This window comes from Monodelphis domestica, chromosome 5, assembly GCF_027887165.1.
Source record: "Monodelphis domestica isolate mMonDom1 chromosome 5, mMonDom1.pri, whole genome shotgun sequence".
NCBI lineage: Eukaryota > Metazoa > Chordata > Mammalia > Didelphimorphia > Didelphidae > Monodelphis > Monodelphis domestica.
Window position 1 is genome coordinate 97944649 of NC_077231.1, and position 15828 is coordinate 97960476.

The 15828-nt window shown below is 43.6% G+C and overlaps 1 protein-coding gene across 5 annotated transcripts in view; it reads left to right on the forward strand.

Moving 5' to 3' along the window:
• Nucleotides 1-1823: 1823 nt before the first annotated feature.
• HMGXB4 (HMG-box containing 4) overlaps nt 1824-15828 on the forward strand; it is a 34228-nt gene continuing 20223 nt past the window's right edge. For 2 of the 5 annotated variants that reach the window (XM_016425833.2, XM_001366412.4), the window contains exons 1-5: nt 1824-1978; nt 10712-10807; nt 11460-11608; nt 11855-11933; nt 12697-13727. In XM_016425833.2, the coding sequence (XP_016281319.1) occupies nt 10777-10807; nt 11460-11608; nt 11855-11933; nt 12697-13727 (1290 nt within the window). In that variant the 5' untranslated portion in view covers nt 1824-1978; nt 10712-10776. Of the gene's footprint in view, nt 1979-4817; nt 4888-10711; nt 10808-11459; nt 11609-11854; nt 11934-12014; nt 12130-12696; nt 13728-15828 lie in introns of all 5 variants that reach the window. The other 3 variants (XM_016425834.2, XM_056798823.1, XM_016425836.2) reach the window with 3 other exon arrangements.

The following is a 15828-nucleotide window of genomic DNA, read 5'->3' on the forward strand; positions in this document are numbered from 1 at the left end:
AAATTAATGTCCAGAGTACAACCTGTAAGCATCGAAGCCCTAGAATGAAGTCTAGCTCTTCCAGCACAAAATTCAGAACTCATTCTAATGTATCTTTCTTCTACTGAAAGGACTCCAAAAGAAAATGGACTTGGGGGCAGGGGTGATACTTTATTTAAAATGAAATTATTATCTGCCTTAGACAAATGAATTTGGAATCAGGGAAACCTGAGTTTGAATTCTGTCTCTCACATTACCCATAGTTACCCATCTAACTTCCTGGTCCTCAGTTTCCTCACCTATAAAGTGATGGTATTAGACTAGATCATCTCTAAAGTTCACCAAGAGCAATGGATAGAATTTGTGGAAAAGTAGATTTCATTTTAATGTCAAGAAAACTTCCTAACAATAAGAATAGTCCTAAATTACAATCGATGTCTTCATAGTTGGTCAACTAAGATACACATATATTCAATACCTACTATGTGCTAAGCACCAAGGCTCCAAGGAAAGGTAAAAGATAGTCTGCTCCCAAGTTACTCTCAGTCTATGGAGGTGGTAAACTCCCCATCCCCAGAAACATTCAAATAGAAGGTAAATTACTGTGGATTAAATTACTGTGGTTAAAAAAGGAATTCCCATTTAATGAGGGTTGAACCATGCCCTCTGAGGTCCCCCCTCAACCCTGAGATTCTATAAAGTCATAATTAGATTCATTCAATTCAACCCAACAAACATTGATTAAATGGCCACTGTGTGCAAGGATGGACAGCTGGGGCACAGTGGATAGAAATTGGGTATAGAAACTCAGGGACATCTAGTTTAAGTTCTAACCCTTTTAAATACTGTCTGTGTGACCTGAGCAAGTACTTAATATCTCAAATAGAAATTGCAGTTGATGCAATGGCTGAGAGTTCCCTCAATTAATGGGGGGGGGGGGGAGGGGGCAGGGCACGGGTTCTGTATTTAATCCGGTAAGGTGCAAACACTAAAGATTTTCTTTTTAGTATTAGACCTGTACTTTGATTGGCAGAGGGAACTTCCAGGCAGGAAACTCCCTCTTCCGATGCAGCTCATCATCAGTTTGTAGTGTATAGACAAAGAGATAGGGTGAAGTGGATAGAGCAGGGAACCTGGAGCCAAGAACACCTGAGCTTAACCTAACAGCAGACACTTTCTAGTTGTGACATTGGGGAAACTACTTACCCAGTTTATCTCGGTTTACTCGTTTGTGAAAGTTCCGTGTCCATTTAATATACCTTCCTGCTTCTAAAGACTTAAAAAAAAAAATTGGGAATTGGCCCCTGGGGATGGGAGTGAGAGGTTTAAGGCTTCAGGAGAAGTAGGATGAATGGCATAGTATCGGAAGGAGGAAGGAAATAATAAGTATTAAAAACGTACTGGGGGGAGGGTGGGGCGGCAGCAAGGTAGCTCAGTGAATAGAGTCAGGTCTAGAGACTCAAATCTGACCTCAGACACTTCCCCGCTGTATGTCCCTGGGCAAGTCACTTAACCCTGTTAGCCTCAGTTTCTTCATCTGTAAAGTGGAAGTGATGAAAAAAGCGACTAGCTCCCAGGGTTGCTCTTCGGGCAATATTTGTAAACTACTATGCATACTTTAAAGCGCTGTATTAACGCTGCCTGCAGTTATAGTCGTTATTAATAATTACAACGCTCCCGGAAGCCAGGCGCACAGGTAGCGCAAGTAGCGTAGGTGGCGTGCACACTGCGCGCGCCCTGCCCGCCAGAGACAGTGACAGGAGCAGGGGCGGGAGCTAGAGTAGGAGCTGGGCAGGTATTCGATGAGCTCGGCGCTCCTCCCCTCTTTCTCCTCCCTCCTCCTCTCCCCCACTCCCCCGCCTCTCGGCCCCGGCCGCCCGCCGCGGTGGAGGCGCTCGGCGCTCGGCTGCGGCGGCCTGGCGGCTATCCGCTCTTCTCTCCCTCTCAAGATGGCGGCGGTCGGCGGCGCTGAGGCGGGAGCCGGGCCCGCGGAGTGAAGGTAGCGGCGAGCAGCGACCCCGCCCGCCCCGCCTGGCCGGGCCCCTTGGGCGCCCGCCACCCCCGTCCCGCGCCCTACCGCCGCCCTGGGTCCGCGCCACTAGCCCTAGGCCATCTCCCTACGCCGCGCGGCCTAGGCCTGGGCCTAAGCCGGGGGCTGGAGTGGCGGTGGCGACCCGGCGCGAGGCGGTGGCCCAGGGCGGCCGGAGCGGGGCCGGCAGGGCGGGACGTATTCAAACAGAAGGCGGGAAAGTGGCGGCGGGGGCCAGGGGCGGGCGCGCGCACGGGGCCGCACGAGGCCAGGGCAGCCCCGCCCCCCCGCGCCTGCCCAGTGCCCGCCCCCGCCGCGGGGGGCGCCCTGGAGGCCGCGGGCTTGGACGCTGGATCCGGGTGGGCGCGGGCAAGCGGGCGGGGGGCCAGGGGACCGTGCGGGTAGGGACCCCGGAGTCCAGGGAGTCCCGAGTGGCTCAAGCCCCCAGATCTGGAGCCCAAAGGCGTCTTGGGCCATCTAGGCCCAACTCTCCCCGTTTTACAGATGGGGAAACTGAGGCACAGGACAGGGAAGGCAGGGAGACCTCACCTGTGAGCCCAGAGAGGCTCATTCCCCAGACCAGGGCATCCCAGAACACCAGAGTTAGAGCTTGAAAGGACCTTAGAGGTCAAGTTCAATTCCTCTTATTTTTACATGTGGAGAAACTGAGGCAGGAAGACTATGCCTGTGAGCCCAGGGAGTCAGTCTGCCAAGTGTAGAACATTTGAGAACCTTTGGCATAAACCTCAAAGGCACTTATGGGGCTATCCAGTACAACCACCTCCCCCCAATCTACAGATGGGGAAGCTGAGGCACAGGGAAGGAAAAGAGGGTAAAATGCATCCATGAGCCCAGGGAGGCAGACTCCCCAATTTAGAGTATATGAGAACCCTATACATAAAGCCCAGAAGGACCTCTGATCATCAGTACAAACCCCAACCCCTGTCATACAGATGGGGAAACTGAGGTGCAGAGAAGGAGAATAGAATGGATCAGTGAATCTAGGTCTGCTGATCCTCCCTCTAGAGCATACCAAGGCACCAGACTTAGAGCTGGAAGGGATCTTAGAGATAAAGTTCAACTCCCCTTCTTTTTACATATGGGAAAACTAAGTCACTAAGAAGGAAATAGATGGGATACATCAGGAGGTCCACGTCTAAAGAATACTACAACCTTAGTCTAACATCTGGAAAAGATCTTAAAGATCATCCAGGCCAACCCCCTCATTTCATAGAGAAGGTATAAAGTGTAGAGGGGCCTATAATAGGTCTAAAGACTTCGAGCTAGGCAGGATCCTAGAGACCTTGAGGTCCCACCTTTCCGTTTAAAGATGGATAAACTGAGGCCCATAAAGGTCGTAGGGTTAAATCTGGAAGCACCTTCATGGCTATCTTGATCAACCACTTAATTTTATAGACAAGGTACAGAAAAAGGAATGATTGTGGAAGAATCAGGGAGAGTCTAAGGCTTGTGACACCCAGCCTAGATTATAAGACTGAAAGGATTTTACAGATGAGCAAGCATGAGTCTCAGTGAGGTATCAGATTTAGAACCAGGAAGGGCCCTTAGAGGCCTTCTGGGCCTACCTTCTCATTAACTTATGAGGAGACTAAGGCCCAGAGAGATCTTACATTTAGACCTGGAAGTCTTTTAGTCCCTCATTGTAAAGATGTGGAAACTGAGGCTTGGGGAGGTCAAAATCAATTTTCTCAAGTCCAAGTGGGTAGAAAGTAGTAGTCATATTTGAATCCTGGACTAGCAACTAAATCCATTTTTCTTCCACTAGACCACAGGAGGGACTAGAGTTCAGCTATTCTAAAACCCAGTCCAGAAGGTAATAGGATCATAGATTCAGAGCTAAGAGACCTTAAGGATAATCTAGCCCAGACCTGTTTTTCAAGTGGAGAAAACAAACCTAAAAGGGAGAAGAGAGTTAAACAGAAATTCAAGGATTCTGATTCCCAGGCCAACAGATGGACCATAGGATTGGGAACTTAGAGTCAAGAGGGACTTTAAAAATTGACCAGTCCAATCCTGTCATTTTGTCAGAGGGGAATACAGTTGAATTCCCTTTACATTTTTAAACATCTTTTATGTGCTAATCCCTGGAGATACAAAGACAAAAAATAGATCTAGAGAGGACTGAGAACTGAGGGCTCCTCCCTAAGCCAGGATATCAGAGAATCATGCATAGATTTAGAACTAGAAGGGCCTAGGGAGGTCATCTCAGGCCACCCATCCTCTAGAAAATGAGGATAACAGCTTGGTGAGGGGGCAAAATCCAAACCAAGGTGTTCTGATCCCCAGTCTAGGGGATCACAGAATTAGGGCTGGAAGGGACCCTAAAGGCCCTCTAATGAATCCCCTCTTTTTACAGATGGGCAATCTAATTCAACAGGCATTTATTAAGCATCCACTATGTGCAGGACTGTATTCTATGTGCTAGGTATAAACAAAGCCAAGAAAACTGGGCCAGACTTGGGGAGGTATTTTAATTCCCTTTCAGATGGATCATAAAGAACATAGATTTACAGCTGGAAAGGACCTAATAGAGATAATCTGGGCCTATCTCATAATTTTACAGATGAGGAAACAATCTAAGAGAGAGGGAAGGGGTTCCCCCTATATTTTTGTTTAGTAACCAGAGAGCCCTCTTCAGTGCCTAATGGTGCAGTGAAGATGACCTAGGTTCTAGGAAGCCATCCTAGGGACATTCAGTCTCAGGCTGGGCTTTCAGTGTGAGCCTTAACAATGGACTGCATATCCACTCTGAAGACCAGCCTGACTGTATTCTGACACATTACTGCAGAAGCTCAGGACTACTGAGATCCAGAAGGAGAAGAGTAATGCTCACACTGGCCCAATGGAAGATACTGAAGGTGAGGACTTCAGTGGCCATGCCCAGTTTGTCAATAACTAATCATAGAGGCCCTCAATGGCTTGTCTGGGGTTATTCTAAACAATGTGCTGTGGGTGATGGTCTTGCCTACAAAACTGGATTAGAAACTCATGAGGACCATAGGATTTATCACTAGGGGGAGCTTAGAGGTCATGAGCACCTTTGTTTTAGGGTTCACTTAGGAAAGGTCACCCCAAGATGACTGAGTAATATCTTGGTGTGCTCAGGGCCTAACACAGCTCTTGCCACATAGCAGGCACTTAGCACCCAGGCCCTCCAAATACAAATCTTGACAATTTTGTCTGCCACCCGGCTAGATAATTTGTGAGCTATTTTCACTCCAGGAGAGGCAGCAAGGTACATGAGAAGGGACTGGATTTGGAACCAGCTACTCTGGGTTTGACTGCTTCACAGATGCCCAGAATCTGAGGGTTGGGAGGGAATTCAGAGAGAAGAGAGGTCATCCTGGAACTGAGCTTCACTGCCTCCAGCATCCTATTCAGTGGCTGGCCAGCCAAGTATGATGAAGATCCCCAGTCAGGGACTGCCCCAGAGGAGACAATTCATTCTCCTCTGAGCAGTTCTGATAACTACTAAGCCTCCATCACTTCCATCCTTCTTGGAGTTTTTGAGTGCTTTTAGAGGCTTCCTTGTTGATATGTCCTCACTTTCCCTCCAGGCCTACTTCTTATTGGCCCTTCCATTAAATACATTGTATCTCATTATAGAACTAGAAGGAAATTCTTAGGGCAGTTGTTAATCTTTTTTGTATCATAGACCCCGTTGAGTGTTTGGGAATACTTTGTTCTTCTTAAAACAAAATTTTTAAATGCATAATATAGAAAACTTTGTATTAAGACCAATTATATTGAAATGAAGATGTAATTTTTTTCTACCCAGGTTCCTAGAACCCTTAAAATCTATCCACCAACACCTTAGCTTAGTTAGACTCAATTGTCCAGGTTCACAGACCTGGAAAAAGATAAGTGATATGCCTAAAATCATAAAGGGATTAAGTAGGAGGACTAGAATTACTTAGGTCCACTAATTCCAAATTGAACACTGACCAGCATGCTGTGTTAGGATTGGACAAGTCAATTTCTTCTGCTCTTTGGTTTCTTAATCTATAAATTGAGGGATCAGGGTGGAGTAATCTCAACCAACATTTATTAAATGCTCACTACTGGCAAGGTAGTGGTGACAGACTGATAGGAGGAGAAGGCATGTTGGAGCAAGGAGAAAACTTCAGATAATATATGCAAGAAAATTTTGAGGAAAAAGAGCCCCTGAGTGATTTCTGAGATCCTTCCTCATTCCAAATTCTGATTACCAATTTAATCCTTAATTATTCTATACCAGAATATAAGGCAGTGGTTTTAAAAATGTTTTGATCACTTTTTCAATATAATTGATTTGTAATCCTATGCTTTTATATATATATATATGTATATACATATATATATATATGTATATACATATACATATATATATATATATATATACATATATATATATATATATATATATATATATATATATATATATATATATATATATATATATATATATATAACCCTTACCTTCTGTCTTGGAACCAATTGGTTCCAAGGCAGAAAAGCAGTAAGGGCTAGGCAATGGGGGTCACTTGCCCAAGATTACACAGCTGGGAAGTGAGGACCTCCCATCTCTAGGCCTGGCTCTCAATCCACTAAGCTACCCAGCTGCCCCCCTATGCTTTTTATTTTACGAATTTTTTACCCCTTTCTTTTCTGTCCCAGTAACAACTCTAGGACAAAAGGGCAAGGGCTAGGCAAATAGATTTAAGTGACTTACCCATGGTCATACAGCCAAGAAATATCTGAGACCAAATTTGAATCCAGACCCTCCTGTATTTTATGCATTTTAAAACATTTTTATAAGAAGTAATCCATAACTCTCACCAGACTATCATAGGAGTCCATGCACAGAAAAAGTTAAGGGCCTTTGATGGTAGGACAAATCACATCCTTTCTCTGGGCCTCTGTGAATTGAGGAGGTTGGACTAGGTCATTTCTAAGGTCCCTTCCAGATCTGATGTTCTATGATCCATAAGAATTGAAAGGTTCTCTTCATTCCTTTGTCTGGCAGTTGCCACAGAGGTGTCCACCAAGCACTGCTGATTTGGCAGAGGATACAATGGTGGCCTCAAGTATTTGTATAAATAATGAGTTTTGTGTTCGTTTTAGTCTGCAATGTGCTTTGAACATTCCTCACTTGTGGGATTGCCTATTTGGAGGATAGGAATCATGTTTTTTATTTCCTTTCTCATGACTATGATACTGTATTACATGATATTGTATTCTCCAAGGGAAAAGATTCCTGTTCCTACTTTCTGTTGGCCTAGTTGGAAACTGATTTCACATTCTCTTTATAGCTCAAAGAAATAAAACATTCTAAATTCTGAGTGCAAATTATTGCTATTAGGGAGAATTTGTATCAATGGAGGTTTTTCAGCATTGCTTTTTATAGGAACTATTGCCAGAAATTCTCATTTGCTTACTAATGAGTTGTTGCTTTATTTAGTTGTGCCTCTTTCCAAGTACAAAGATATCTGTCCCTATCCCAACTTGTCTATAGCTCAGAAACTTGCAGGGCCGGTAGGGGCTGAGAGTGCTGCAGAGATCCTAGGAGAAAGGCAATGGGTCCTGGCTGAAGGCTGAAATTCTGTGCTGGCATGTGAAGAACCTGGGACAGAAGGGAGAAGATGCCCTCCTAACCACTAAAGCCCTGGAACTCATTGGGAGCTAACAGAGATTCGGGATGTGTTGGAGAAAGCATCTGTAACCGTACTGACCGATGTTTGAAGCTTCCTAAAGATGAGCTTGGCACGAAAAGGAGGCAGTCTGGAAGACAGCATCTTGATTCTCAGCAATTCCTGGATCTAACTTAGAATGTCCAATTTATAGATTGGACTTTGTTCTTTTGCCATAATCAATTAGAACCCCAGGAAGAAGAAACTGTTTAGTGTTAGCTGAAACTGAAATGATTTTAAGTCCGATTTTGAAATTTTTAAATATCAAATAACCCCCTTTCCACATCATGTATAAAAATGCTAAAGGAACCATAGAACATAAATATTTTTCAGAATCATCTGCTTGGGTGCTTAGAGTGCTTCTTTCTCTTCTAGAGTATCAGCTTCTCTCCTGACATAAGGGTCAGTTGTATTTTCTTAGCCTATAGAATTAAGCATTCCTTTAAAAGCCAGCTTCAACATTCTGATCTTCACTTCCATGTGTTTTGCTGTCTTAAAGGTTTATTGACCTATAGTTCAACTAAACTCCCCATTTTCTTATAGGAAAGACAAAACTAATTTTTTTTAACATTCTCACTGAATTAGTAATCCTCAAGATCTGCCGCCTGAGTTTAACTCCCTATTTTTATAAAATCCAAGACCTGTTAGGGAACTCACTATATCAACTGGTTATAAATTGACTAGATTCCACCTTTTTTTCACCCTGATCTCTAAGCCAACAACCACATACTGAATTAATGTATTGTTTTTAAAGACCATTGAAATTAATTTCCCGTCATTAGGGCTAAAATAGACCAGTGTGCATTTCATTATAGATTTCCAAATTCAGACCATACTTTGTTTAAAAAGTTGTTAGGCATCTTAGCTTCTTTTTCTAATTCATAAGATTACCTCTGCATATTGTTAAGAAATCATTCAGTAATAGAATTCCTAGGAACATTATACAAAGTAATCTGTGCTTACCTCTCCTTAGATGAGCAGTTCCTTGTTAATCTGTTTCTCATCACAAGCAATTTTGTAAATCCACTGGCAGTTTTAAGAAGCATTATTTTTGTAGGCCTAGTAAATTATCTCCACTTCTTCCACTCCATTCTCTTATGCTTTCCTTGAAAACTCCCATCCTAACTGTGGAACCTGTTATATGGCCCATCCAAAGCTGCTGAGTTTTTTGACATACAAACAAGGTTTTGAGTGTAATTTCCAGGCTCCAGCTTCATCCCAGCTTTTAAAATTTGAGAGAGAAGAGGAGGCTTTATTTCCTCTTTACATGTCAGTAACTATATCGGTATTGAATATTTCATAATTGTTTTCTGTTCAGTTTCTCCAAATGACTCTTAGACTCTTACTATCCTCAAATTGCTATATTTTCTTGCCAAAATGGAAATCTTTGTCAGAGGAAAATTATGTATTTCTATCAAGTTCATCACCTTGGGGCACATGTTAATAAGTAACTGAAAAAATATTTGAGGATTAAAGAAGAGATACATCTTTCATTAGTCCATTGGTGCCATCACCAGCTAGGTGGAAAGATGAAGAGATTGGGCCTGGTTTAGAGCTAGGATGACCAGTACTGGCTTCAGGGATGTAGGAAACATTACATATGTGACTTGCTTTCTTGTGCTCCACCCCCCTTCTCCAAAGTCATATTTCTTCTTCTTTCCCAACAGTAAGGTGAAGCCAGTAATTCCCATAGCGTCAGTCTATCTGACCTCTCTAGCTTCCATTAAGTCTATTCTTCATTTCTACTTCCTGCTTTGTAAGATAACAGAGATCTCTTTCAAATTTTATTTGCTGATAAAATATTTTACTTACAGCTTATCCATCTCAGAATCATATTTAAATCTACTAATGAAAAGCAATATGTATATAAATAATAATGTATATATAAAACAATTATGTGGGATTTTAATTCCCTTCTTTTTATCAAGTTACCCCTAATATCTCCTTGATAATTATTGCCTAGTGAAGCATCCTTAAAATTTCCAAATTCTGTTTTACTATGAATGGGAAATACATTCTTTTTAAACTTTCAAGTCAGGGCAAGAATCTTATTTGATGATTTCACAAGACAATTCCAAATATACCTAGTGTGTATTAAGACTGCTTAAAATTCCCTGCAAAGATATGGGTGGTGTTCCTTTGTAACATCTTGTGTTCCCAAGGATATCTGATAGATTTCAGTTTTTTCTGTACTTAAATTTTAGCAAGACCATCTTTGATGTTTAAAAAAAAAATAAAAATGAATGCTAGCATATATTTTTTATTTAATTCTCAACTATTTATAACTCTTTAAGTTACTGTGAATGCCAGTAATATATGACAATCTTAACATTTTTTTTGCTGATTCCAATTAATCTATATTCAGGAAAATAATATCCTCTCTTTTTGCCAAAACAGTCCTATTAAAAATCATTTCACTAGTTCTGAAAGATGCCATTGAACCATTTAGTATGTCACTCACTTTTTCAACTGTTTTGATGAATTCTTAACCTAACAAAATCCTTTTATAAAAATTCTGCTCTAAAGGGCATTGCTACAGTGATATCTACCTGTCTGTTGAAATCTCAGTACAATAGATTCCCCTCTGTCACCATTTCAGCCAATGTAAGATCATTTTACACTCTTTTGTATGTACAGTGTAATCTGTTTCTCCGACAGCCTCCTGGATCTTTGTCGTCTGTGACCATGAATGAACCTAGCCCATTGGCTTCCGTCTTTTCACCCTGCTCAGTTATCTTAGTCCCTCTTGACAGGCCTTTTTTTTTTGCATAGGAATTTGTACTTCTAAGAAGCACAACTTTGAATTATGAATCAAACCACATGATTAGGCCTAGTGCACCTTCTGCAATTGGAACCCCTCTAGATTTACAGGAAGCATGAGGAGGTGACAAGATGTCCCTTTATTTCTTGCTGTCCTTTCCTTCAGTGGATGACTGCTCATTTCCATCTGGAAGCCTTCTTGGCCTCTGCAGTGATTCCCCTCACAGGAAGGTTTTCATTCTTTGTTTCTCAGGCCTGGTCCTGTAGCGGGGAAGGAGTCTGGAAACGTCGCCACATTCTCAGTCCTGCAGGACGGCCATGGCTTATGATGACTCCAGGAAGAAAGAAGGTATGACCCCTTAATCTGAGAAGCGTTCCAGAGGGGGTGCCCTCTTCAGTCCCTGCAGCCCATGGAGTGAGAGGCCAGGACTGAGAATCACATCTTGCTCCCATCTAGGATGGTACAGAACACTGTTCTTAGGATGCCCAGTCTCTACAGCATTCTCAGACTGGGTCCATGAAAATGGAAAAGCAAGACAGGGGGTTCCAGCATGAGAGCCACGAAATTAGCTTGTTTTCCTGGGCTGAGACCCTGCAGCACTCTTGGACCTTGCCAGCTCCAGTGAGCAAGAAATTGGGGATAGGAGTCATAGTTTGTCCTCCCACACAGAAGCAGATCACACTAATCTTTATTCTTCTGAGCCTGCCCTTTGTAGTGCTCTTGACCACTGCTTAATTGAGAAAAAGAGACCCCACCCAAGGGTGGATGTTAGGTTTTTTTACAGCCTAGGAAGTGTCACTCCCTCAGGTCTTGAGTCCAGTATTCCAGCTGGAGAATAAAAAAATGCCCTCCTTCCCTTGGATCCAGGCACTTTACTCTGATGAAATTATCAACCATGATAATTATGGAGTAGAGAGGCTGCTGCTTTACATGTGTGGGGATTTAAAAGTTTTTTCAAAGTTTCTGATTTTCCTTCCTCAAATACTCATGTGACTTTCAGATTGCTTTGATGGTGACCGAAGTTTGGAGGACATAGGACTGGCAGCTGGCCGGAGCCAACGAGAGAAAAGACGTTCTTACAAGGATCTTTTAAGAGAAGAAGAGGAGATTGCTGCTCAGGTCAGGAAGTCCTCCAAGAAGAGACTGAAGGTAAGGCATTGATCCTTCAGGGTAGGGCAATTATGTCCTATCTTTCATAGCTAACAAAGAGAAAGCTTCTCTCCTATATTGTTGGGTATTTTCCCCTTTTTCCTTTTTTTGCTTTTTTAATTTTTTTTGTTTGTTTATCTATTTCTAAAGCCATGAATTGACAGAGAGCCAAGCATGATTTCTAAAGGGTTCTTTGCTTGCCTCCTTGAACAGCTGTCAATGCCTATTCCTCTCCCTTGGTTCTAGGAGAGAGCTCTCTTCTCCCTGGGCACGGACACGCACAAGAGGAGGAGGAAGCATTCCTCCGGCGAGTCCTGCTATGGAGGTGAGGACAGAATCGGGGCCACAGGAGTCGGGGTGAGGGAAAGGGGTCCCAATGTTGCTGACTCAGTGGCCTATTTAACAGGACAGTGGTTCTTGTTCTGATTGCCGATAAACCAGTGTGAAGGAGGAGAGAGGTGGAGGGCTGGGATTGTGGAGGATTCAGCATAGAAGAACAGTCTTCATTTGTGATACACCAGGTACCAGGTTCCCTCTACCCCTCCCCCACCATCCACTTGTCTCTTGCCCATTCCTCTCTAGCACCCCCTTTGCCATATATGGTTCTCATGCCCTCTGGCCTGCACCTGTGGGTCACTTCTCCCTCTTCTGGAACATAACTACATATCCACTCCTGCCTAAGACCAGTTCTTCTTGGCCATGTAATAAGCACAGCTGAAGAGACTAACCCTTTTCCCCAGTGGGTTTGGCCTGGACACAAAGCCAGATGATGCTCTGAATTCTAAATTATAACCTACCTTAATCCCACAGCTCTGTTCCATCCTCCGGGGTGTGTTCTGTTTGGTTGCCTGTGAAGACTTATGAGTGGCCTGCTGCCTCCCAGTTCCAGAGGCAGATGGTTACAACAAGCCAGGATGTGCATGGGCATTCACTTCTGAGTGCTTCAACCATTTGGAGGGTCCCCCCCCTCTCCCCTTCCTATTGGCCTCTTTCTTCTTCCTGCTGGTGGGGTGTCTGGTGAGAAGGGGGAGCACATTTGAAGTTGCCTCCCATCATTCTGAAACTCTCTTTATTTTGATGATTTTCAGATCTTTCTCCTTTGGAGTCATCACAGAAGAAAAAAAAGAAGGTGGTACCAAGTCCCCCAACCTCTGATACAGCCATGGACCTACTAAAGGCCATCACATCCCCCCTAGCAACAGGCTCCAAACCCCCCAGAAAGACTGGGGAGAAATCCTCATTTTCTTCCTTTAGCTCCTCAAGCTACTCAGAAAGCAAAAAGGAGCAGCACCCCAGGAAAAAAGTGAGCAGCAGCAGTGGGGAGCTTTCCCTTGAGGACAGCGGCTTCCACAAGGCCAAAAAAATGAAGCCTCTCTATGTTAATACAGAGACCTTGACCCTTCGAGAGCCAGATGGCTTAAAAATGAAACTTATTCTCTCGCCCAAGGAGAAGGAAGGTAGGACAGGTGATGAGGAACCTTTTCAGAATCCTTCTCAACAGGGGACAACCAAAAAATCCTCTAAGAAATCAGCTCGAGATGAGCAGGGCACTTTTCTCCTTGGGCACGAGCTGCACAGTTTCCTAAAAACAGCCAGGAAGAAGCACAAGCCAGCCCCAGACCAACATCCCTCACCTGGCCCGGAAAGCTTTGGGTCAGATGCTTCCATCTTTCCAGAGTCACACACCGCTGACTATGAGCTCTCAAATGTTGAACCTGCCCTGGAGTCAGGCTCATCCTCTGGGGGTGAGCTAGAGGCCGGTGAACTAGTGATTGATGACTCTTACCGGGAGATTAAGAAGAAGAAGAAATCCAAGAAGAGCAAAAAGAAGAAAGACAAGGAGAGGCATAAGGAGAAGCGCCACTCCAAGTCTAAGAAGGGCCCTGGACTCTCTGCTGCAGTCACCACTATAGGAGAGGCCACGGGCACCAGCCCTGCACCCCCACCCCCTACCAGCACACCTTTCCCTGGAGCTGTGCCTCCACCACCGCCGCCGCCACCGTTGCCGCCACCACCACCACCACCACCACCACCACCAGTCTTCCACACTGATGGACAGAGTGAGAAGAAGAAGAAGAAAGAAGAGAAGGAGAAAGAAAAGGCAGAGAAAGCAGAAAAGGTAAAGAATTGGCCGGCTAGGGTGAAAGTAGCCTTGGACAACTTACTTGAGGCTCTCTAGGGCCCAGAGGAGTTCCCTTAATTACTAACAGCTTCTCTGCACTCAGATGCTCTTCCAGCACATCCCCATGGAGCTGCCAGGGCTGGCTTGAACCAGTGCCAAGGATGGTTTCCATAACTCAGCAGTATTGTTGATGGAAGAGCAGTGTCAAAACAGGGACAATTTTTAGTGGTCAAATGGAAATGGCCAGAAGTGATAGAATAATAACCAGGCACATTAATGAAACTCTTTAATATCTTTCCTGGGGATTCCAACCAAGGTAATGTTCTTAGGTGGGATTAGATGTTTTTTATTTAAATTCATTGTTGTTTGAAATGCAAAATCACCTGGAATTGACATTGGGACAGAATGAGATTTCTGCCTAGTGACTGTACTGTAGTCTATGATTGTATGATCACAAATTTTGTTTCTTTGTCATTCCATAGAAGGGGAGTCCAGTAGAAAGAGTTAAAGCTAAAACTACCAGAGAACTCGAATGACTTCTTTACCCAGAAAAGCAGCTAATATGTTAAATATTAGGAAAGAGAAATTCCATTCAATATCATGGTTTAGTACAATGTTTTTCTTTGTAATGGTTACCTTTTTTGAACAACAAAGCTATTTCTCTCTTAAAGAAAAAAATCCTAACTAATCTGAAAAAGTAGTCATAGGCCATAAGTATGACGATGTGAACCATAGTGGGAAAAGGCCACTTTGGATTTTAAGCACCAGTGGGACGTGACAGCAAGGCTGTCTTCTAGACAGTTGGAAATAGAGGTCAGGATAGGGAACATCAATGACAGTTGAAGACCTCAGTGTGGAGGTGAGATGTAAAACTATGAACCAGTATGATCTCCAAAACAGGAGAAGGGGATGAGGAGAACACTGCATCAGAGACCCATCCCAGAAATGAAAGTTTCAGAAGGGAGGGAGGAATAATCAGTGCCTGGTGCTTCAGGCTAGTGATGCCAGTGACTTTGGGTAGAACCATTTCATTTGAGTGGCAAGAGTGGAAGCCACTGTGCAAAACATTGAAAAATAAATGGCCAGTAAAAGCATGGTTTCAGGGCTGGGCCCCTCCTTTAGAAAAGAGTGGGGAGGAGCCAGCTAGATGACTCAGTAGATAGATCTCCAGGCCTAGAGACAGGTCCTAGTTTCAAATCTGGCATCAGTTACTTCCTAGTTCACTTAACCCCAATTGCCTAATCCTTTCCCCTTTTTTCTTGGAATTGTTACTAGGATAAAAAATAAAGGTTTAAAAAATGAAAACAGCTGGGGGACAGGTTATGGGAAGATTAAGAAGAGCCAGGGGAGCCAGACTATAGAGAGAGGACATCACTAAGGAAGCAGGTCCTCAGAGGAAATGAATTTCAAAGTTAGAAAGAGAGGTTTAGCCTTGGAAACATGAAGGGAGAGAAGAAAATAAAGGAAGGAAATAAATTGGGTAAAAAAGAACTGTCAATGTGACTTTAGGCTTTTCTCTCCAAGATTTACTAACTGACTGACAACAGCAAAGACTTGCCTGCTATGTGGCAAGGCAAGAGGAGTTCAAGAGGATAGGGTTGAAGTCCTTGATCTCACCCCCCTTTCCTGGTTTAGACCAAAAATATCTAGAAAGGACCTAATATCAGAACTTGGGGAATAGAATCCTAGAAATAGAAGAAACTTCTGAGACCCTCCCTGAACCATAATCCACTTCTGTCAGACTCCTAACAAATGGTCATCCAGGCTGTGCCTAAAGACCTCTAGTGTAGAGGCAGCTAGTTGGCACAGTACATAGAGTGCCAGGCCTGGAGTTTAGAGAACCTGGGTTCAAATTTAGCCCCAGATACTCCCTGACTGTGGGAACCAAGGCAAGTAACGTAACTCCAATTGCCTAGCCCTTGTCTTTCTATCTTAGAGTTGTTACTAACACAGAAAGGAAGGGTTAAAGAAAACAAAAACCTCTAGTATGAAAGAACTTATGACCTTCTTACAACATCTAGGTGTTCAGAAGTGCTTCCTTCTATTGAACTGAAATAGGACTCTCAGTACTTTGGCAATTCTAAGAACATCTTAGATC